The sequence below is a fragment of the Danio aesculapii genome, chromosome 5, assembly GCF_903798145.1.
Source record: "Danio aesculapii chromosome 5, fDanAes4.1, whole genome shotgun sequence".
In the NCBI taxonomy this organism is placed as follows: Eukaryota; Metazoa; Chordata; class Actinopteri; order Cypriniformes; family Danionidae; genus Danio; species Danio aesculapii.
In genome coordinates this window covers 15,014,737-15,038,746 of record NC_079439.1, presented here as the reverse complement: position 1 = coordinate 15,038,746, position 24,010 = coordinate 15,014,737, and the positions used below count along the sequence as shown (strand labels likewise).

Here is a 24,010-nt window from a genome sequence, read left to right as displayed (position 1 = left end):
TGCATTTGAATTTAAATGTAGTATTCGGCTGTTAGAAAAGTATGTTCTATACAGTATGAATTTGAGCAGTATGAATGAAACTCGGACGTACTTGTGTCCACCATTTTGTCATGATCACGTGACCTACCCACGCGAGTTTTTGCTTCACTCCCATTCATCATTTCTCATGATGTGTGTGTGTGTGTGTGCGTGTGCGCGTGTGTGTATGTGAGAGAGAGGATGAGTGAGTTAATATTATCTGTGAGTGAACGAATATTGTGTGTATGTGTGCGTGCATACAAGAGAGAGTGAGTTTGTGTGAGTGTGAATAGGGCTGGGTGATCAAATCGGTATTTATTGACCGAGCACCATTATCAATATAGATTTTAAAAAACTAAATAAATAAAAAATTTGGTATGTCGTTTCGGTATGAAGCGCTGTAGTCTTATTAAAATGTGGCTGCTAAGCGTGCACCTTGGAAGCAGTGATAATAAGCTTAAGGTGTAAGTTTGTCATTTCCATTTCACATGTTGTGCAAGTGACGCACACGAGACGCCAGGGGAGCGTGACTGCATTGTCCAATGTAAATGGTCAAGGAATCCATGCACACGTGCTTGTCACTTTACGTCTGAATAACAACACACACGAAAATGAGTGCCGTATAGCAGCAGTGAGGAAATTGTAAAAAACAAAGGATGTCACCAGAGTGGCTTTTTGGTTTCTTTTCTTGTGTATCCCTGCCACTAGAACCCCATCTGAAAGAGTTTTTAGCATAGTGACTAATATATTCATTCAACTTCACAATTTGTAATGTTGAAGTATGTTTTTGAATAATGATGGCTGGTTCCTTTACTTGAAGGCTCAGATTTGATTATCATAATTTGTTTTGATGACAGTTTGAGGTTTACTGTATCACCTTTATCATGCTTGTCCATTTTGGTGGGCGTGGTGTATGACAAAGTTTCAGTCGGCGTCATTCTCGCTCGAGGAAATGTCTACAATAAAGCTTTGCAGGTCACTCGCATATCATATAAGAAGCTCTTCTCACAAAACAGATGCTTTACACACATAAATACTTGTGTATAAATGTTTATTACTAACTTTTCTACGAACATGAGTTGATTAGAACTGCAGATCAATGACAGTGCAAAACAGCCTACTGTAACGTCTGTAATTATATTAAATAAACAAATGAACATATATAAACACATACAGCCCCTTACAGTCTCCGATATGTTACCAACTACAGAACTACACACAGCAGACATTTAGTCTGTATTTAGGTTAAAAAACAACACAAAATATAGCCCACAGTCAGTGAAAACCTCTTATCTGTGTCTGTAAGCTTCAGCAGCACATGTAGCCTCTGTTAGACAGTAATTCCATCATTCCCAGTTCGTTTTAGTCCAAAAGGTGAAGATAATAAGTTAGTCATACATGGCAGTTTGTTCACGTTTGCTGAATAATAATATGCTCCTTTTTTTTCCAGCTTTTCCTTGGTTTTTTCGCTTCACTCTCAAGTTTGTCAGTGTCTGACAGAATCGGGTTTCAAAAGCACGTCAATAATCAAGCGCACGTTGTTATCATCAGCTCAAGAAGTTTGTTTTGTCAGATATAGACGCGCGGCGAGCGCAAGGAAGAAAGCAAAACCGCTCACGCTTCAGACTGCCTCGTAAAAAAACTACGAGGCACAGGGTAGATTCTGCTCTGGTACGGTTCAGTTCGCCTTTTGACAGTGGAAATGGCCATAAAAGCGCACAAAACCGTTCCGTTCTGTACCGTACCACTTAGTGGAAACAGGCCATTAGTAATCTTGGTAAACTAAAATAAAGTGGTTAAATAAAAGAATAATACTCCTATATGTAATGTTAAAAATATTCAATAATTATCGATATCGAATGATAAGAAACATGATATCATGATCATTTCTTTGCGATATCACCCAGCCCTATGTGTGAGGAGTTGTTTTTTCATGTGGCTTTAGAACAGTCAATGATGTAATTTTGTAAGTTGTGTTGCCACACCATGAAAAGGTGAAATTCTGAAATATTTAATAGCAATATGCTCCCTGTGCTGGTGTCACAGAGAGGTCAATGGCTTTGTTTTTTGGAAGACTTTTAAATCCTTTTACAATGGATTGGAAAGGGACTTCTAACATGCATTAAATGTTTTTTTTGTTTTTTGTTAATTAGTTTTAACACTCATTTAACAGTCTGACTGTTAAAATGCATATTTGATGAAAAAAATCCCCTGGGTTTTATTATTATTATTATTATTTTAGCGTATTAATGTAACACTGCTTTTAAAAATAAAGAAATAATTCTACATAAAAACATAATTAAATATATACATACATGAAAAGTTTATATGAAGGAAATGTGAACATGTTAACAGATCATACAAAATGCAAGTTATTTTATTCTTTAATGTATATTAAATAGTTTTTTTTATATGTGTGATCCACAATACAGAAAAAGAGCTGAAATCATTAAAATAGCCCCCTGCTAAGTTCTTAATACTGTGTGTTATATCATCTATGACCTTATTTCTTCTGGATCATTTGTGACTTTGTGTTTTTTGAAACATTATACCTTACATTCATTTAACATTTTCTATCTATATAAAGTCACTTTTGTACATTTCATTTAAAGCAGACCCCAAAATGGGCCAATAGCTCATCTTTGATCTACACATAAGCACATATATTTATACAGGCCTTAATGAGAGAGAGAAAAAAACACAGAATCCTCCTTCCATCTTTAAACTGTGTGCTTGATGGTAGGGGGTCCCCATTGTTTGTTTGCAGTCACTGAATTCTCTTTTGGTGTATTAGCAAAGACCTAGAAGCTGTGAAGGACTTTATCTCTGCAGAATGTAATGTGGGGGATTTGAGAGTTTCCATTATCTTGACAGCTGGTGCCTCTCTCAGTGATACACACACAAACACATATGCACATGTGTAGACTGATTGGCTGGTGTGTGTGTGTGTTTGTGTGTATGTGTGAGATTTGAGGCTCCCAGCAGAAGCAGCCATTCTCTGACTGCCTGAGGCCATCAGTCAAAGAAAAACACTCTCTAACCTAGAGAGAGACAATCATATTCACACACAATATTAGAGAGATGCATAACAGCCACAAAGAAAGAATACCGTGCTGTGGTCTGAAATGAGGAGAATTTGCTTCTGCTGTAATATACATTTAGACTACATAAACACTGCAAAGTTTGGGGAGTGACAGCTGTATTTAAATGTGGAACTGAATTATTAATCTGTATGTTTTCACTGCAACATAAGAGTCACTCCTGAGCAGTTTATTTATTTTCTGTTAATTGAGGTTAAAGACGACACATTCGAATCTCATTTTTTATTGATTTTTATGAGAAATTGTTAGATACAGTGATTATTTTATTTTTTACTGTAAAAGTTAATATAAAAGTTAACTTGTTTTTGTTAATTAAAATGACATTTTATTTCAGACCCTTTTCTGAGTATGATTTTGGTTCGGTTTAAAAATGATGCTACTAATCGAACATTTTTCAGTTGTCCCTTTTACTCTTTTAATAAATAAACTTTATTCTTTACATCATAGACGCGCATCTCTGAATGACTCATTAATAGAAACATTGTGTTTGTGCATGCTTAATTTTCTGTCTAATTGATAGCACTCGCATTTTAGTATGAATGTAGTTTATGAAGCCAGATCAGTCTAAAAAATAATACATTTACAAAATATAATTGACCATTCGCTAAGCCCGTCCTCCTTAGTTACTGTTGCTACGCCTGTCAAGCTTTCGTGCCTGGCACGTCTTTTACAACATGTATGCGCCGGTGTCGGACATTCTCAGGGATATAATTAGTAATTTTTGGCGAACAGGTGAGATATTCGAGAAAGTCAGACAAAAAGGAGTGCAGTATGCATTACAGGGGTATATTCACGACATAATAGGCAACCGATTAGAGAATAATTGAATCAAAATTGAAGCTAGCTTAGCCTAGCCGCCTCATACGCTGACCCTTCAACAGCTTAGTTCAAGCACAGCAGGAGAGGTGAAATTGAAAAATAATCTAATAGTAACAAATTAAACCATGATTTCTTTTTTTTTTTTTTTTTTTTTTTTTTTTTTGCCAAAAAGCCCCATAGAGTATTGTGCAATGAAACATAGCATTACTAACCAATGAGGAAACACGCATGGACAGAGCTTTTACATAGTTCATTCATAGAAAGAACAGCCAAAAAGGGGAAATTGGTGGATTTGTGCCGAATATTAGCATCATTGACCCATAACAATGTACAGCAAGTTACCTATAACTGTTAGTATGTTTGTGTGCTCTTTATAAATGACTGAAAAAAGTAAAGTATATTGATCGCAAGTGCTCAGTTTGTAATCACATCTCTGTTTTGCTTTGTTGATTTGTAATTTCAAATATTCGTAGCTTAAAACAGATGGAAATATTAAGTTTAGTAAAGTTAGCAACAGATTCGCAGATTCATATTTTCCGGATCAATAACTCATGACCTATTCGCTATTAGCATTACTAAGTTACTATGGCGAAGGGTTAAACGGAGCAGTGCTCATAATATTGAGTGGACAAAAAAAGAAAAAGACAGCTGGGAAACATAGCCAGCTTTGTGTTTTTTAGGAAACACAGTTTAGATCTGTTTAGGGTAAGAGGTGTGTGAGTTATTGCCGTCTATCACTAAATGTGTCTGGAATATCAAAACAAAACCAACTTAACTCCGCTCCTTTAGCGCCCCTCACACAGCATGATCCACGCTGGCATTTCTCCCCTTGGGTTTTTGGTTTTGAAAAGTGAAAAAATTCCACCACCCCGTCCAAACTTTAAGGATACCGGGTATCAGATTTGCACAATCCATAAGCACAACGCCTTGGCCTGTTTCCCTCGCTCGAAAGCTTGACAGAGCCCCTGCACGTAGCTACGGTTGCTAAGCCACGATTGGTGGGTGGCGGTTTTTGGGCGTGGCTTAGCAAAGGGTCAATTCATAGACCCACAACACAATTCACATTTCCAAAATCCAATTTGTAAGCTCAAAACAATTCGTAAATACACAAATCCAATTCGTAAACTCAAAAGACGATTTAAAAATACTCCAATCCAATTCGTAAATTTAAAAGATGATTAAAAAAAATACATAAATCCAGTTTGTAAATTCAAAAGACGATTCAAAAATACACATCCAATTCGTAAATTCAAAAGATGATTAAAAAATACACATCCAATTCATAAATTTAATAGACTATTCAAAAATACACACATCCAATTCGTAAATTCAAAAGACGATTCAAAAATACACAAATCCAATTCGTAAATTCAAGACAATTTAAAACTACACACTCCAATTTGTTAATTCGAACCTCGATTCATAATATTCACACATCCAATTTATTTGGCAAAAATATTTATGGTTTTTATTAATTGTGTGTTATAAATTGTGTGTTGTATTTATGAATTGTGATTTGAATTTACAAATTGGATTTTGTAAACGTGAATTGTGCTGTGCATGTATGAATTTTATTTCAGAAATTTATTATTTTTTAGTCTGATTTTTAACAAAAATGTTTATTATATATTTTTAGCATGTTTGTTGTTGTTCTTTTGTCTTGAACCATACAATTTGTACATTATTTATATTTCAAAAATCAACATGACATTATCTGAGTGATGCTTCCGCACAATCTCATTCACCCTTACTTTGTATATGGAATAAATTAAATAGATTATGTATGTGACTGAGATGCAGAGCAGAGAAGTGTGTGATCACTACTGAGTGTCAGCAGGCTGGCGAGTGGCAGATGCTCTGAATTTCCACTTGGGCTGTGGATAAGAGCTAATAATAATCCCATAAGCTTGAGTGTAATAGAGCTGTATGCTTGTGGGAAACTGATTGTTAGAAGAAAGAAAACATGTTTTATGTTTGAAAGAGCAACTTTGTACTTTGTGAAAAGGATATAGCACTAGGCCTTGTGTTGTTTTGTATTGTAAATTTGTTCCACGTCTTTGCCTCAAGCCATGTTTTTGTTGTATTCTTACAGAAAGTTGGGGTGACTGGTCCACCCGATCCCCAGATGCGCTGCCCATCAGTTATAGAGTTTGGAAAGTATGAAATTCAGACGTGGTACTCTTCTCCATACCCACAGGAGTACAGCAGGTAAAGCAGCATGATGAAAATAAGAACGTTACAATTATCATCAAAATCATCTCTGTGTTCAAGATTAGAATATATTTGTAATGAATATGTTATATATTGGGTAAGTTAATTGAATCCTATTTTTCCATTATCTCCATTGGTCAGCTGTTTTGAACAACAACCTCTTCAAAGGATTGTCCTGCATTTACCAGTAAACTTGGATGATGAATATTTTATTCCCTCATAATAATATTTCAACACTTACTGTCTGTGTAACTTGATAGAGTATTGTCATATACTATTTTGGGCTTAATAAAACTTAATAAAAAGGGACGATTTATGATAAAATTTCCAAAATACATTTTATAATAGTTTTCTAATACTAAAAGACACTAATTTAGTTATTTGTATTATTTTTTGTATTATTTGTACTATTTAAGTTATTTGCAGTAAAACTAGGGCTGATTTACATAAAAAAAAAAAAAAAAAACTAGCATAAACTATAACATTTTTCCCATATTCATGGTTTTATGCCACACTTTTTATGCCGACACTACTGTCGTAGCAGTGGTGACATTCAATTAGGTCTGTATTTCACACTGAGCGATAAATAAGGCTTGTACTTGCCACAAAAAAACATAGAATAGAACAGACCTCATGTTTAAAACCAAACACACACTGGAATAAATAATTAATTGGAAACTGGCTGAAAGTAACTGTGCTCTCTGCCATCTCTGATGTAATCAGCCTGCTTTATTTTAACACCGTAAGAATCTTTTATTAATGATGTTAATGCTGACAGCCATAAAATTAAATCGTAACTTTGTTTGTGTGCTTTTCCAAACATACATGTGTGTGTTTTTAGAAAGGTGGAACGTCAAATCATACTAGTGTAGAATTAGCTGTCAAAGCCCTTATTCTTCTTGTATTTGGATACTCTCACTAGAGAAGATGTGCTTTTGCACACTGATGTGTGATTGTCTGGATTTGACAGGCTCCCTAAGCTCTACCTCTGCGAGTTCTGTCTGCGCTACATGAAGAGCCGCAGCATTCTCTACCAGCACATGCGAAAGTGCAACTGGTTCCACCCGCCTGCCAACGAGATCTACAGGAAGGACGACGTGTCCGTGTTTGAGGTGAGGAAAGGAAATCTCCACCCAGATTTAAAAAAAAAAAAAACCTCAAATACACACAGACGTTTTTGTTTATACACACTTGGCAGCGCTGCCATATGCACGTCGACACTCTAGTCATGCACATGCAAATGTGTGTTTTCATATGTGCTGAGCCAACAAAGGAAATCTCATTCACACTGATGTATACATGCATATACTCCTACACTATCTCAGACAGTAACATCCGCCCACTTCCTGCCCTCATGATGTGCTGTAATGATGCCACACAGCAGGGTAATAAATGAAGAGCTGTCTTTGTTTCACAATCACTATGGTGATTTACCACAGTCTTTGTTTCTCTGCCTATTAGAGAACAATCACTATAGTCTTAACAAATCATAACATGCAGACTTGTATCGGTGTAGTCAATGCTGGCAAATGAAGCCAGATCAGACTTAAAAATAATATAAAATATAATTCGTAAATACACAAATCTAATTCGTAAATTCAAAAGACGATTAAAAAATACACAAATACAATTTGAGCTGCACGGTGGCACAGTGGGTGGCACGTTCGTCTCACAGCATGTGTGTGACTGAAAGTCTATGGATGTTTCCCAGTGATGGGTTGCAGCTGGAAGGGCATCCTCTGAGTAAAACATATGCTGGATAAGTTGGCGGTTCTTTCCGCTGTGGCAACCCCAGATTAATAAAGGGACTAAGCCGAAAAGAAAATGAATGAACCAATCCAATTCGTAAATTCTCATGACTATTAAAATATACACAAACCTAATTCGTCAATTCAAAAGGCAGTTCAAAAATACACAAATCCAATTCGTAAATTCAAAAGACTATTCAAAAATACACAAATCCAATTCGTAAATTCAAAAGACGATTCAAAAATACACAAATCCAATTTGTTAATTCAAAAGACAATTAAAAACACAACTCCAATTTAATTTAAAACATGATTCAAAAATCACAAATCCAATTCGTAAATTAAAAAGACGTTTAAAAAAATGCACAAATCCAATTTAATTTTAAACACGATTCAAAAATGCACAAATCTATTTTGTTAATTTAAAAGACAATTAAAAAATACACAAATCCAATTCGTAAATTCAAAAGACGATTCAAAAATACACAAATCCAATTCATAATGTACACAAATCCAATTCATTTGGCAAAAATAATGATTTTTACTTGTGAATTCACAAATAATGTTGTATTTATGAAGTTTGTTTTGAATTTACAAATTGGATTTTTTTAAATGTTTGAATTTTATTTCATAAATGTAATATTTTTCAGACTGATCAGGCTCCATACTGGGAGACCAGATTTTGTTCAACATAAATGGTTACGTTAACACACTTTAAGTGTTGGGATTAACGTTCAATGATTCTCAGAACAGCCATGAACAGGAACATCATGACGACTTGAGTTTGGACTACTTAAAACATAATACGTTACATATTTATTTTTTAAGAAATTTTAAATTTGGGGACTAAGAAAAATGTTATTAATCAAATTTAATTAAATATTGCACCTATTTCAAAATATAAATGGGTGCTATTGCTTTGCAAATGCACTTTGGAGTTTTGGCAACCTTTAGTGAGTTATTGGCCATATACTTTTGATAAATTATGGTCATTTTTTTTATTGTATTCTGTAAAACAAGGTGTAATTAAAGTCTATTTACAGCTTAATTTTTGTTCTTTCATAGATATTTATTTTTTGCGCTGGTCAAAAAAATAAGCAAACATCTTGTTTTCTGTTCTCTTTCAGTTAATAAATTTAGTAACTAAAGTGAGTTGCAGTCAAAGTAAACCAATGTGTGGTCATTTTTCAGTCTGAATACAGGATGCACTTGTCTCTTAATTAAAAAATATGGTATTTATGTAATAATGCAGTTGTCTCTTTGTTAATAACTGAAGTATGTGTTTGTAAACTTTTAAACTGGACTGACAACTGTATTCTGCTGCTGCGTGACCCTAGCCTGTTTACTCCACATTAGTCAACACCACTTGATGTTGTCGGGTGTGTTACTGCATGCCTTCGTGTTTGGCCAGTTGGTTTTAGTCTCATGTTTCAGGCCTGGTTCTGACTCAGCAGGATACCTGTGGTGGCAGCACTGCTAAAAGCTAACACGCTTGGCATTCAGCCGACAAGAAAAACAGGAGCCGGGCAATTTATCACAGACCTGGGTTCATGTCCAGCAATTTCTGTGCCAATCTCTGCTGCATGTCTTTTTTTCAGAATGATGATTGATTTATTATTTAAAATTGAGTTCTACATTTAATGAATGGGGTCTAATTGTTGGTGTAATAGAATCTGAATCAAAGGTAAATATAATCTTATGTTTGTTTCACCAAACAAAATCTATAAGAATTTAAATTAAAATTGTTTTCTCCACTCCAGGTGGATGGAAATGTCAGCACAATATACTGTCAGAATCTCTGTCTGCTTGCCAAGCTCTTCCTGGACCATAAGACGCTATACTATGATGTGGAGCCCTTCCTTTTCTACGTACTCACACAGAACGACAATAAAGGCTGCCATCTCGTGGGTTACTTCTCAAAGGTGAGTAGATCGTCTCAGAAATCTTTTAGGTACTTTTGAGCAGTCCATTGAAAACATTTTTGCCAGTATGAGTCTGTTTACATATTAGAACCTTTTGATTATGCTCCTGGAAAACTCTTTAAAGTGTATTTGTTTAATAATTTAAAAAATATATATTTTAAAGGAGCATTAGATACATTGTTTAAATCATTTTAAGAGGCACATTTATAGCTGTGCATCATTAAAAAAGAAATGTTTATTAACATGTCAATGTTTGTGCACTTAGGAAGAAAACAATCATTTATTCTTTCATTTTCCTTCTGCTTAGTCCCTTTATTCATCAGGGGTCGCCACAGTGGAATAAACCGCCAATTTATCCAGCATGTTTTACACAGCGGATACCTTTCCTGCTGCAACCCAGTATTGGGAAACTCGTTCACACAAATACACTACGCCCAATTTAATTTATTCAATTCACCTATAGCGCATGTCTTTGGACTTGTGGGGGAAACCGGAGCACCCTGAGGAAGTCCACACAAACACAGGGAGAACATGCAAACTCCACACATAAATGCCAACTGACCCAGCTGGGACTCGAACCAGCGACGTTCTTGCTGTGAGGCGACAGTGCCAACCGCTGAGCCACCATGTCGCCCAAGAAACAATCATACCTGACAAATATTTTATGTGCCACATAATAAAACTTGCTGAATGTTTTGTTCATTTTGTAATGTTTTTATGCTGTTTTCATCCCCAGGAGAAGCATTGTCAACAGAAGTATAACGTGTCCTGTATCATGATTCTTCCACAATATCAGCGCAAGGGCTATGGGCGATTCCTCATTGACTTCAGTAAGCATTTTGCATCTGTTTTTTTCTCCCTCTTCTCTCTCCAGGGTGTCCACGGGGTCTTAACATGTCTTAAATTTCAGAAACAAAATTTTAGGTCTTAAAAAGTCTCAAATTCACTGAAATATTGTCTTAAATCCTTTTAAACAGGTCTTTAAGTAAAGCTACTCAATCGATCCAACACACATCCAATCACCATACATCTCAATAAAATGTTTAGCAAAACTATTCATAACCAATATTATAAACAGTCTGTTGTGCATCCATTTAGTAAGTTATGTTGAAAAAATTGCGAACAACTAGGGTCTGCATGTCTTGACACATTTTAAAACAGAGTGCAAAGAAATAACTAATTAGGAATAGTTTTTATGATGGAGAATTTTTTTAAATTTTTTTATTTATTAATTTTTTTGCTGGGCCATTAAAAAATTCTTAGCATTTAGCCCTATATAAGTCTGAAATTTCATTCTTCATGGTCTTAAAAAGTTTTAAGTTTGACTTGGTGAAACCTGCAGACACCCTGTCTCTCAGTCTGTGCTTTTTATTTGATTCATTTGTCTGTTTAGGAAATATGAGAACTGTTCTGCTTTTTAATGTTGTTGTTAGACTGAGAATAAACTGTCATTGCTCTCTCTGCAGGTTACCTTCTTTCCAAAAGGGAAGGCCAGCCGGGCTCACCAGAGAAGCCACTGTCGGACCTTGGCCGGCTATCCTACATGGCATATTGGCGTAGTGTGGTGCTGGAATGCCTACATGAGATCAGAGATCGACAGCTCTCCATCCGCAAACTCAGCAAAGTCACAGGCATCTGTCCTCAAGATATTACAGCCACCCTGTTAAATCTAAACATGTTGGAACAGAAAGGGGACGGGTGAGAAATGCATTCACACACTGGGCCCATCATTCACTCAGCGCATTAAGGCACAAGACATGTTTTGCGTGATTTTTTTTTTGCTATTTTCAGACCAGCGCAACCCTAATTTTCACGTTTTGCACCACATTGTGTAAATAACAAATCCATTTGTGCCACTTCGTTAACTCATGGGTCTTTTTTCAGTATAGTCATGACAATTTGTATTATGTTATTAGTATTATTTATTATATGCATATTTATATTTGTTTAATAAAAACAATTGTTGATTCATCCACCTGTCAGATTTTGAAGAGGTTTGCATCACCATATGGGGCATAAGAATAGGACGTGTGTTTGGATATAACTCAGTTTTCATTATTATTGGTTATTAATTCGTTTGTTGGAAATTAGAACAGAATTCAGAAATAGTTTTAAAACAAATTTTTCTGCTTAACAAATGAAATTATATATGTAGGCTAATGGATGTCTTCAGTGGAGTGAGTTTCCACCGTTTCCTTATCCACGAAAGTAAAGGAATAAAGTAAAGAGTAAAACTAAACTACAGAGAAAGTAAAGCGGGTGAATAGAGGAGGCTCATTTTTTATCCTCACGTTGCAAATGGTCTGTTTAACTGTTTTCTTGCTAGTGAAGCATTCAGTTTTTTCACCTACTAAGTCCACCATGTAAATGGCAAATGCACTATGGCGTGACAACTGACTCTTAAAGGGAATGGGAGATGGGACTCAGATTGGTTTAATGCACGTTATGCTCAAACACACCCATAACTAATTAAGAGAATAAGCACAACCCTGTTAGACCATGCGCCGGGCGCATACCATATTTTTCCGTCCTTAAAGTAGCAAAAATGGATTCAGACACGCCCTTAATGCTTTTGCGCCATGCGCACTATGTACAGTTGCCTTGAACCGGGCCAAAGCATGCTTGTCCCCCCTCCTGTCTCCCCCGACAGCCCGCACTTGCATTACATTCGGGCCTGGGCACGCCTATGTTATCAATGATACGCTGTTTAGTAAGCGCTTTCGCTCAGAACAGTGGAGATTTCTTTAGTTATATCAGTTTTAAGTCGTTTGATGCAGTGACATGCAGTCAAATGTTTCGCCGAACAGATCAGCCACTTTAGATGCTCGTAAACAACCATAAAGTCCTCTTGCTACAGGAATTAGGAGGTTTGCTGCAGCTGTCGTGCAGTGAGGGGTTTGTGTCTTTAATAATCTACGCCAGTTTGCGTTAATTGAACTGTAAGAATTATTAATAAATCATATGAAAAAGTGCTTTAAAAGTCGCGTCTCGTTTTGAGTTTCGGGCTTTGAGCCCAAGTGAACCGCGCTCTGGCACACCTCTTCCAACCGGGCCAGGGCCGGCCAAGTGAACCGTGCCTGAGCCCGATTCAGAGCACTTGCACTTCTGAAACGGGCCTGGGCACGATTCGGATAGCATAGTGTGAGTATGCCCTTAGACTGCACCTAGATCGTTAAAATTGAGCCCACTGTCTGATTTTCTTAAGAGTCTTGTATTGTTCCACAGCTGTTACAGACGTTAACGTTTTGTTGCATTCCAAAATATCTACACAGCTTCATCTTCAGTATACGTAACCTTAATTTACTAAGTAGATGATTATGCAAAGTTTTGTGCTAAGAAAAAGTATACTATTTTTTAAACTTACTAATTGTAAATAAAATATACTACAAAACATTTTGATTTCAAATAAATGCTGTTCTGTTTTTACTTTTTGTCAAAGTACTGAATATAAAATATTAGATTTTTAGAAAAAATAGTAAGTAGGAGCTATTTTCAGTATTGATGATGGATTTTTTGTTTAAACTAATGCCAAGTTCAGACTGCATGATTTTTAAAGTAATTGTCACAAATGTTTTCACACTGTGAAAACACATTTCACTGACTATCTGAGCTAGTGTTTTGTCGCTGCTTTATTTACACTGCAAGATAGATCGGCGACAGAGGGTTTTACACTGCATGACTTTACAATAGAAAGTATCGTCAACAACTTTGTCCGAACTACGTCTCACAAACAAAAACACTTACTATATCTTTTGTTATTAATAATGATACATAATGAGAAAGAAGCCTTTAATAAGGTAGAAAATGTACATATTTGCTTACCTGGGTTTGAAGGAAATTAGCAATTTGTCCTCAACTTTTCTTTTTTGACCCGGTTGTGATATTGCTCAGATGACATGTCAAACAGACACGGGTGCTCCCGCCAAATTTCCACTAGTTTTTCCTCCATTTCTTAGGTCCAAATAAACTGAAAATTTTTGCTTTTAACTTCTCCCCTAACCTCCTGCTGGCCTGCAGATACCTATGCTAGTGGATGCTGCTCTCTCGTTGGCTGTAGGTGATCACTGATGTTATTTTCAGTCAGAACACAATTCACACGGCATGATTTGAATCGCCGGCAGCTTTAGATATTTAGCATGCCAAATATCTTACGGGTGTCTGCGACTCATCAGCGATTCTCAGATCGCGTCTTTGATAGATCACACTGTGTGATTGCTCACGGGAACGAGTACCGATTTGCCTGTGATTTGAGGTATTTGTCAGCGATTTCTCAACCTGTCGGCGAGTCAAAATTGGGGCTAAAATCATGCAGTCTAAACTCGGCAGAAATAATATAATTGGAATTTTGCCTTAAGGTTCATGTAATACTGAAGACAAGAGAGTTGAAAACTTAAAAAAAAAAAAAAAAAAACACTTTTGCTATCACAGGAATAAATGTAAAATTTTATTATGTTAAATGGAGAAGTAATTTTACATTATAGCAAAACTGTGTAAAATTACAGCATTGCTACATTTCAAATCAAATAAATGTAGCGAACATTGTAACTTTCCAAAACATCAAGAAATCCTACCAACACAAAACTTTACATTTTTGTGTATATTGAATTCATTTTATCAGTTTGTATTGGTTTCCTGATTCTGATTTTTATTTTCCTGTTGTAGGGTAATTATTATGCGCAGAGAAAAGCTGGTAGCCAATCACATGGCTCGACTGAAAGCCAAACCCCGGCTCCTTGAAGTTGACCCAGATTGTTTGCGCTGGACACCTGTTATTGTCACCAACACAGTAGTATCTGAAGGAGAAGGGGATGAGGATGAAGAAGAGGAAGGAGAGGAGGAACGTAAAGAGGTATCTTAACTTTTATTTCATTTGATTATGCAGTATTTATAATGTATATGTTAATATGATGAAGCTTAGTTTTTGATCTGCTTTGTCTCTTGTATAGATCAAACCCAGCCACAAGAGCTCTCCGCTTTCTTGGCATATGAAAGGAGAACGGGAAAATGAGGAAGAAAAACAGAGCTTTCCAGCATTCCCAAAAAACCAAAGCTCTCCACCATCCTCTTCTGTTTGCAACAATGTTCTCAGTCCTGAACGCCACTCCAATTTTCTTGCAGCTAACGGAGAGCGCAGGGGACCAGGGCGCCCTCCCAAAAACTGGTTGTGGGGAAAGGTAAAGGACGCACCTCGTACAGTTCCAGGTCGGCCACGCAAACTAAAGGCCACAGGAGATGAAGATGATGATGATGACGACGATGATGATGAGGAGGAGGAGGATGATGAAGAGGAGGAGGAGGAAGAGGAAGAAGAGGAGGATGAAAGGACTGGCATCAATAAAGTGACTGCATCACCATCTTTACACTCAGCCTTAGAAAATGAGCCGGACTCCACATCAGCCTGTCCCATGGAACCCTCTAGGCACCCTACAGTTCCACCCCAACGCAACAGAGGCCGGCCTCCACGAAAAAAGCGTGGCCCAAAACGCAGGCTCAGTGAGGAACCTGGAGATGATCTGCCATTGTTGCCCAACAACACAAAGCTGAGTGAACCCTTGCCAGTCTCTCCAGCCTATATGAGTGAGAGCAGTGAAGATGAGGAGGAAGATGAGGAGGAAGAGTTAAGGCCTCGTTCACCACCTATCCTCACAAAACCCACATTAGGACTAAAAAGCAAGGTATGTGCATTATACCTTTATGTGTGTTATTCTGTTATGTTGATCTTCATTATAGTAAAACTATAAAATTGTGTCATTAAAATCAATGAAGCATCACATCAAAAGACTAGAGAGACCTGGAAATTCGGATATGCTGTGGATGATTCAACAATTTTCTTTGCTTTCCTCCTGTAGTCTCAGAAGTCCTTGCGGAAGCGGCGTGTGCGTCAGCGCAGCCATCCCCACAGCAGTGTAGTTACAGAGACCATCTCAGAGACAACTGAAGTTTTGGATGAGCCATTTGTGGATTCAGATTCTGAAAGACCCATGCCCAGACTAGAAGAGGAAACTCCTTTTGGCACCCCTTTACGATGCTATACAGCAGCCCGAAAACACATGGGACCTGCCCTTAAAAGCATCAGCAGAAGCACTCTGTCTGAATCAGAGGAAGATGGTTAGTGTAGACACTTTGAGCATGCATTAATATTTTTTTGTGAGTGTGACTTTTAATGTTTGTCATTGTCTTTTTTTTCAGATCCCACTCCTGTGCTGAAACCAATTGCTGTCCTGAGAAGACCTGAAACTTCCGATGCCACACAAAGAACAGAGGCAACATCCGAGATGCCTGAGGTTCCAGTAAAGAAGAAGAAAGGTTGGCCTAAGGGCAAAAGTCGCAAGCCACTCCACTGGAAGAAGCGGCCAGGCAGGAAGCCTGGTAGTGGAGTCAGTCAGACAGATGACACCGATCTAGCAGTTCCGTCTTCTGAGGACCCTCCTCCCTCAAAAATCAAAATGAAGCCTGGCAGGAAACCTCGTAGCTATTACCTGCAGCGGGCCCAAGAGGAAGAGGTTCAACAGGAGTTTGAACCAAGCCAGTTGACTTCGCAACAACAACAACAACAACAGCCACAGACAGATAATTTAGCACAGGAGGAAAAGGCCTGTAAAAGGACAGCTAGAGCCTTAATATCTGAAATCAGCCCTGAGAAGCAGAAAGACTCAGAAGAGGATGATGATTTTCTTCAGAGTTTTAGAGAGTCATCCAGGCCCAAAAAGCGAGGTCGGCCACCAAAAAATGCCAACCTCCCTTCCACTGTTCCCAAACCTCCCCCTTTGTCTGAGCCAGAAGAGGAAGATGAGGAGGAAGACCGATGGACGGAGGAAAAGCTCAGTCGTCCACCTTCTCGAACCATGTCACAGTCTTCCAGCTCCAGAGTCCCTCAACCAAGAGCTAACGCAAACATGGCAGATGCAGAGGAAGATGAGGAGCAAGATGATGAAGATTGTAATAACAGGGTCAGTCGGAAAACAGCAACAACACCAGGCTCTGGGAGTCGACGTAGTGATGACCATGATGCTGATGATGAAGGGGATGGTCGTCTTGAAGAAAAAAGTGACAGCAGCAATAGCAGTAAAAGGCGAAAAGGCCAAGACTCTGAGGATGATGTGGAGGAGCAGGAGGATGAGGAAGAGGAACCACAATCACCTGCTCAAACTCCACCTGTAAAAGAAGAACCCCAGAGCAGTGAGGGTTTTTTAGACATACAGACTAACGTGGCTCGAGACTATGTCAGCAAACAAGAAGAGGGTGACGACGATGAAGATGAGGCAGAGGAAGTGCAGGAGGTGAAGAATAACTCTGCTGATACCGATGAACGCAGGCGCCGAGAGCAAGAGGAATCTGCAGCGGCTGCAGCAGCTGTAGAGACAGTAACTGCCATTGCAGACCCTTCCGAACCAATGGACATGCAGCCTTTACACGTTGAGGACAAAACTGTTCTCATGATGGGGGCTGAGCACTCACACCAGCATCCTGACTTCAAAGATGACCTGAGCCACCAGCAACATACACATCACCACAGTAGTGAGCTGGATCTGGAAACTGTGCAAGCTGTCCAGTCACTCACGCAAGGTGAGGCCCAGGAGGAGGATGCAGAGTCCCATGAAGCCTACCAGGACTGTGAGGAGACTCTGGCTGCCTGTCGAACCCTCCAAAGTTACAGTCATACAGGTGAAGGTGAGGAAGAAACTCTAGCCTTAGTGGAAGAGTGTGGAGCCTCGCAGCATAGTCCCATGCCCAACCCAACAATGCCCACATTACCGAACCAGTCTGTCCGTTCAGTCAACAGCCCTGGAATGACTCCAGGTCCTATGGAGCCTGGGCCAGGGGTGTCGGGTCCCACAGGAACTGGAGGGGGAACAGGAGGAGGCTATACCCAAATAACCCCAGAGCATCCCAGCTCTCTATCAGCTCCTTCTTTGCAAAACATGGAGACCTCCCCTATGATGGACGTACCTTCAGTTTCTGATCATTCACAGCAAGTTGTAGACAGCGGCTTTAGCGACCTAGGCAGCATTGAGAGCACCACCGAAAACTATGACAATCCGAGCAGCTATGACTCAACTATGGGTGGTGGAGGTAATGGAGGAGGGAATGGAAGCAATGGAGGTGGTATGTCAGCTGCCACTGCAGCAGCGGTGGCTGCTTCCTCTACATCTTCTTCATCATCTTCTAGTTCAGCCACACCATCATCGTCATCTTCACAAGGCAACAGCTGCTCCTTTGTCTCAACTCCTGGGTTGACGTCCTCCAGCACAGGCGTTGGCTCTCAAATCTCCATGGGAAGTTGCAGCCTTATCCAGCAAACAGGTCCTGGCCCAACCAATGGACCGGGTTCTAACAGTACTAGTGGTGTCCCGCAACCTCCACCCCCACCTCCTCCTACTTCTGCCAGCACTCCAACTTGTGGTATAAAGTCTCCACAAGGCTGCGTCATAGAAAGGCCACCAAGTGCCAACCAGCAGCAACAAAAAAAGGTCTCACAACCCCCTCAACAACAACAAAACCCTCAACCACAGCCTCCCCCCTCTGCTCCCCCACCCCCTCCACCTCAACAGCAAGCCCTCTCACAGTGCAGCATGGGAAACGGCTTTGCTTCAATGCCCATGATTATGGAGATTCCTGAAAGTGCAGGCAGCGGTGGAGGAGGCCGGAGTTTGTATGATCGAATGGGCCAGGACTTTGGTGCTGGTGGTTACAGTTTAGCCAAACTCCAGCAGCTAACAAACACTATCATGGACCCCCATGGCATGTCTTATTCGCATTCAGCTGCAGTCACCTCATATGCGACAAGTGTTTCACTGTCTAACCCAGGGTTAGCGCAGCTTACGTCTTCTCCACACCCACCCTTGGGCCAGGCTCAGCCCACTATGACTCCACCTCCCAATTTGGGTTCTGGGTCCATGAACCTTGGGTCTCCCTTAATTCAGTGCAACATGACGGGCGCTAACATTGGACTACCTCCCACTCCCCATCCGCAACGGTTGCAAGGCCAAATGGCCACCGTCAAAGGCCACATTTCAATTCGGTCCAAAGCCTCTCAAATACCTGCGGGCTCCCCTCACCAGCAGCAATTGTACAGTCGCAGTTCTGGCGCTGTGACCATGCAGGGCTCCCCACGGACTCTAGCTGTTCAGCGTGGCATGATGACCAACCTCATGCCCACACCTGCCGCCTACAACTCTATGAACATGAATCCACTCAATGCTGCCATGTCCGCTGGCTATCGCATGCCACAGCCAATGATGAACAGTGGGTACCACAGTAACCCACCCTATATGAACCAGCCAGCCCAATACCCCATGCAAATGCAAATGGGAATGATGGGAGGGCAGGCTTACCCTCAGCAGCCTATGCAGCCCAATCACCATGGCAACATGATGTACACGGGCCCCTCGCACCACAGCTACGCTGGCGTCCCCAAACAGTCGCCTTACATGAGCAGATGAGCACCAGAGAATGAGCAGAGAGCTGAGAGACGTACCCCACCGGACTCTGCATCTCTGTACTTAATCCATTTGTATCCACCCTCCAACGTCTGGGCAAAAAGGCAACAAGATAAGTGAGCTTGGTGGAGGAAGAGGACATAGAGACTGCGACAAATTCTTTTCCTTTCTAAATATGTTGTCGTCAAAGCTCTGTTCCTTTTAGGTTCATTTCCCCAATGCTGACAGAGCTGGGGAGTCGATGATAGCCTGATCAGGGAGATGATCTAGTGGACCTTTATTATGGCAAATGTCATGCTCCCACCCACAGACCCTGTCTGTCATGGTTGTACCAACAAGGGTTGGTCCACCAAAATGTCCTCCACTCCATTCGTGAGACAGGAGCGAAGCATCAAAGCAGTTACAGGGGAAGTGGACCTAACTTTTCAAACTGAGAGAGAAATAAATTTACGTCGTTAATGAACATACATTGAATCATGCACACAATCGTTCAATTGACATAGGAAGCCTTACCTAAAAAGAGAGAAAATAATTGTAGATGAACTTTTTTTTCTTTTTTATTATATTATTATTATTATTTTTCTTTATTTTTAATATGTTCTCTGTTTTTCCAATGACTGTTGAAATGCTTGTTTCAGTCTGACCTTCTCATGCTTATGTGTGTGGCTGTTCTGGACAAAGTGATTCACGCTCACTCATTCATACACTCATTCACTCACACACAGCTCCATAGCCACTTGAGAGCTCACCTGGAGGCACTTGTTGGGACACACATAAACAGTGTCCAATTTTTCTGTAAATCTGTGTCTTCCCAGTATGGAATCATGTATATCCAGTTGTAAGAGCTCAAACAGGCACCTCATAATAAACACCACGCATCCATAGACCCGACCCGACAATAGTTAATGTAAATATTCTGGTACTACCTGGTTCACAGCACAGCCTGGCAAAATCCAACACTCCACTCCACAGATGTCACCAGAGGGCGCAGCTATCCTATATGGGAAGGTCTTTAATTTCATACTACACAGTGCAGCGTCCAAATAAAGTGTGTGGGTAAAAAGGGTTTAACCATGCAGGAGCAGACTTAGCATCGCAACGAGATGTCTCCTGAAGTAGTCCTTACTGTAGCACCAGTAAGAAGCGCTGCTCGTACTCCAGCTGATCATGCGCTTGTGATGTTAGCTGTTAGCCACAAGAGGGAGCTGTACAAATATGTTGATCCATGTCTGCAATGCACACATGGACAAATGAACACTCTCATACCCAGGATAAAGGTTAAAGTGCATGACGTCCTGAGATGGTTACTGTTTTAGGACAACGGGCAGAGAATTTCTTAATGTTCCAGTATTCGTTGTCGATATGAGGAATCTTTCTCGAAGACCTGACGTTTCATATATTATTTGTGCGCTTTTGTTTTTCTGAATTTTATCAGACTGGGCAGCTTTCTTTTATGACACAAGCTGACTCTTTTTGACTTTAGAAGACTTATTGTAGAGAAAAATGTTTTTTCTAAAATATAAAAGAAGAATTCTGACATGGATATTGGTACTGTCATTTTTTTCACTTCTGTTTCAGGAAAAAAAAAAACAATGCATATTTTTTAGCTCGACTCTTGGGGTAATATTATTAAGAAATTCAAAACTAAAAAAAATGACAACTCACTTTTAGTGAATTTAAGATGCCTTTAACCTTTCCATTCCATCTCATCTCTAGAGTTTTCTATCTTTGTGTAGTATATTAATGCTATTTTAAAAACAAAAGGAAAAAACAGATATCTAAAGGTCACTTAGCGTTATTTTCTATTTGTTTTTTTTTTTTGTTTGTTTTTTTTTTCTTGGTTATTGTGTGTGTATAGGACAACTTCCTTACATCTATGAGGCATGTAAAATGAGCTCAGTATATTTCTGTCTGTTTATATTGCTTACCTTTTCGTATACTTTGTAATTGTACATGGTGAGTTGTAAGCTAAGAGAGAGCCTGGTAGCCCGGAGAAAGAAAGAGAGAGAGAGCCAAGCTGGGGCGCTCGGTGATGGTCGGAAGCGTCCACCTTCCACTCCTCTCTGTTTTGTCCTTGTATGTATTTCCATTTATTTGTTTCTTTTCTTTTTCTTAGCAAGTACTTTCAAAGAACTCTGTACATTTTAACATGAAACAAAAATAAATTATGTTGAGCCATTTCACTTGTTACTGTTTTTCTTGGGGGATACAAACTAAGACGCCTATTCTCTTACTATATTAAGCCATGTTCTTTGATTTTATAGCCATGGTAATGTAAGGGCATGTGTCGTTTTTCATATTTAGCTAACTTGAGATCATTTGATAAACGTTCAGATTGGTCTATACCGGGGGTGCCCAAACTTTTTCCTATAAAGGGCCAAAAACAAACTTGATTGAGGGCTGTGGGCCAAATATACAGTATATACCAACCCTGTATATATTAAATTTGCCATGGGTAATTTCCTAACTAATTCGGTAAGATTTAAAAACTACTAGAAAACGTTGCTTTAAATCATATTAACCTTTAATAACTTATTACAGTAAGAACATAAACAATCCCATTCATAACACAGTGGAGTTAGATGTGAAAAACACTAGTCGAGCTTCTCCTGCCTTCACCTTGATTTGTTCGTAGATATCTTAAGTGTTGTCCTCTATCTGTCACTGACACTACATACATTTTCAAAAGTCTGATTCATTTACATTTAATTGAATCATTTAATTTCAATTGCCTTTTTTTGTAGCTCAGCAATAAAACAAACAAACAAAAGGTTAGGTTAATTTCGAAATGTCGATCTCTGTCAAAGGAACTTTCCCCAACCACCTCCCCATCATGCTCTAACTTTTCAGATGGGATGGTGGGCCAAATCAAAGGTTATCTTGTGCCAACTTTGGCCCGTGGGCCCCACTTTGGACATCTCTGGTCTACACAACTTGATTAGAAGGTCTGCACTATAACTTTCAGACAAATTTAATTTGTTCCCATTTTCACTTATTAATCCTCAGTGCTCCTATAATGCAGATTGTGTAGTCTAGTAAATGAATAGAAACGAATAGTAAATATGTTTTTAGTAAAGGCATTTTACAAAATGGTTGTTTAATTACTTTTTAATGTTGGTATTTTAGAACATTCTGTCTTTTAAGTTTTGGAAGTTTAGTGTTTAATTGCATTGTACCATTTGCAACTGAACATTGTTTGAACACACACATATACAGTTGAAGATTCAGACCCCTGATTTATTAGCCACCCTGTGTATTTTTTTCCTAATTTCTGTTTAACGGAGAGAAGATTTTTTTCAACACATTTCTAAACATAACAGTTTTAATAACTCATTCCTAATAACTGATTTATTTTATCTTTGTCATGATGACAGTAAATAATATTTAACTAGATATTTTTCAAGACACTTCTATACAGCTTAAAGTGATATTTAAAGACTTATCTAGGTTAATTAGGTTTAATTAATTAGGCAGGTTAGGATAATTAGCAAGTTATTATATAACGATGGTTTGTTCTGTAGAGTATCGAAAAAAAATTTACTTAAAGGGGCTAATAATGTTGACCTTAAAATGGAATTTAAAAAATAAAAAAAATGCTTTTATTCTAGCCAAGATAAAAACAAATAAGACTTTCTCCAGAAGAAAAAATATTATCAGACATACCATGAAAATTCCCTTGCTCTGTTAAACATCATTTGGGAAATATTTAAAAAAAATCAAAAATCAAAGGGGGGCTAAAAATTCTGACTTAAAGTGTGTGTGTGTGTATATATATATATATATATATATATATATATATATATATATATATATATATATATATATATATATATATATATATACACACACACACACACATATATGCGATTCTTTTTCCATATGAAAACCAAAGTAACAGCGTTGACAGTTTTGCAGTTTGGCTGTGTTCTCTGTGATGCAACTATAGATTTCAAAATGTCCATATTTTATACTGTTAAATAGTGAGACGATGGCTAAAGTAGTTTCATATCTAATGTTCTTTTCATGTTTTATTTGATTAGATTTTGTTCTAGACTTAAGTTCAAATTCAGTAGCTGTAATTTACAGTTCTGTCCAAACTATGCTTACACTCATTACAGAAACCGGTAAACAACAACTATGTACTAGCCCAGAACCTAACCTTAACCCATGTATTTAACTTGTATAAACCAGTATGTTCTAAGGTAAGTACTGTGAATAAATAAATAAAGTGCAACCCTTTTACTATCATTAATATTAGTTATCTGCCAGATCATGGAAACATTAATATCTGACAACTACTCTTTATTTTAGATCACAGTTTGGAACGGGGAACAGTATTATTTAATATATTTTTACTAATATTGAACTGTTTACTAAAACAAAAATGAGATAATTTAGATTATAATCACGTTTCATTTTGATTGCAATGAGATGCACATTAAGAACAGTATAAGCTTTTAGGAGACAAACTCGTGTGTTGAAATACAAAAAAACTTTTCAAGTAGTCTAGTATAATTCTATTACCTTGTAAATATTTAACACCTTAGTTTATGAGAATCACAAACCTTTTTAAAAGCCTGCCGTTTAGGATTATATACTAATATACAAAGTGTTATACAGTTATAAAAGTTATTTATATATACTGTTGTTGACCTATATGTGCAATACGTAGTAAATTCATGAATGTTTGTTAGCACTTGGTATCAGTTTTCTTTGTCAAGACTCAAGAGCACAAGTGACCCACCTTGAGC

At 38.4% G+C, this 24,010-nt stretch overlaps 1 protein-coding gene across 2 annotated transcripts in view; it reads left to right on the top strand.

The window, feature by feature from the left end:
• kat6a (K(lysine) acetyltransferase 6A) overlaps positions 1-21,438 on the top strand; it is a 56,673-nt gene extending 35,235 nt beyond the window's left edge. For both annotated transcript variants that reach the window (XM_056457436.1, XM_056457437.1), the window contains exons 9-17: positions 6,031-6,146; positions 7,120-7,261; positions 9,658-9,819; positions 10,556-10,649; positions 11,286-11,517; positions 14,482-14,668; positions 14,766-15,494; positions 15,669-15,927; positions 16,009-21,438. In XM_056457436.1, the coding sequence (XP_056313411.1) occupies positions 6,031-6,146; positions 7,120-7,261; positions 9,658-9,819; positions 10,556-10,649; positions 11,286-11,517; positions 14,482-14,668; positions 14,766-15,494; positions 15,669-15,927; positions 16,009-19,262 (5,175 nt within the window). In that variant the 3' untranslated portion in view covers positions 19,263-21,438. The remainder of the gene's footprint in view (positions 1-6,030; positions 6,147-7,119; positions 7,262-9,657; positions 9,820-10,555; positions 10,650-11,285; positions 11,518-14,481; positions 14,669-14,765; positions 15,495-15,668; positions 15,928-16,008) is intronic.
• The last annotated feature ends 2,572 nt before the right edge of the window (positions 21,439-24,010 follow it).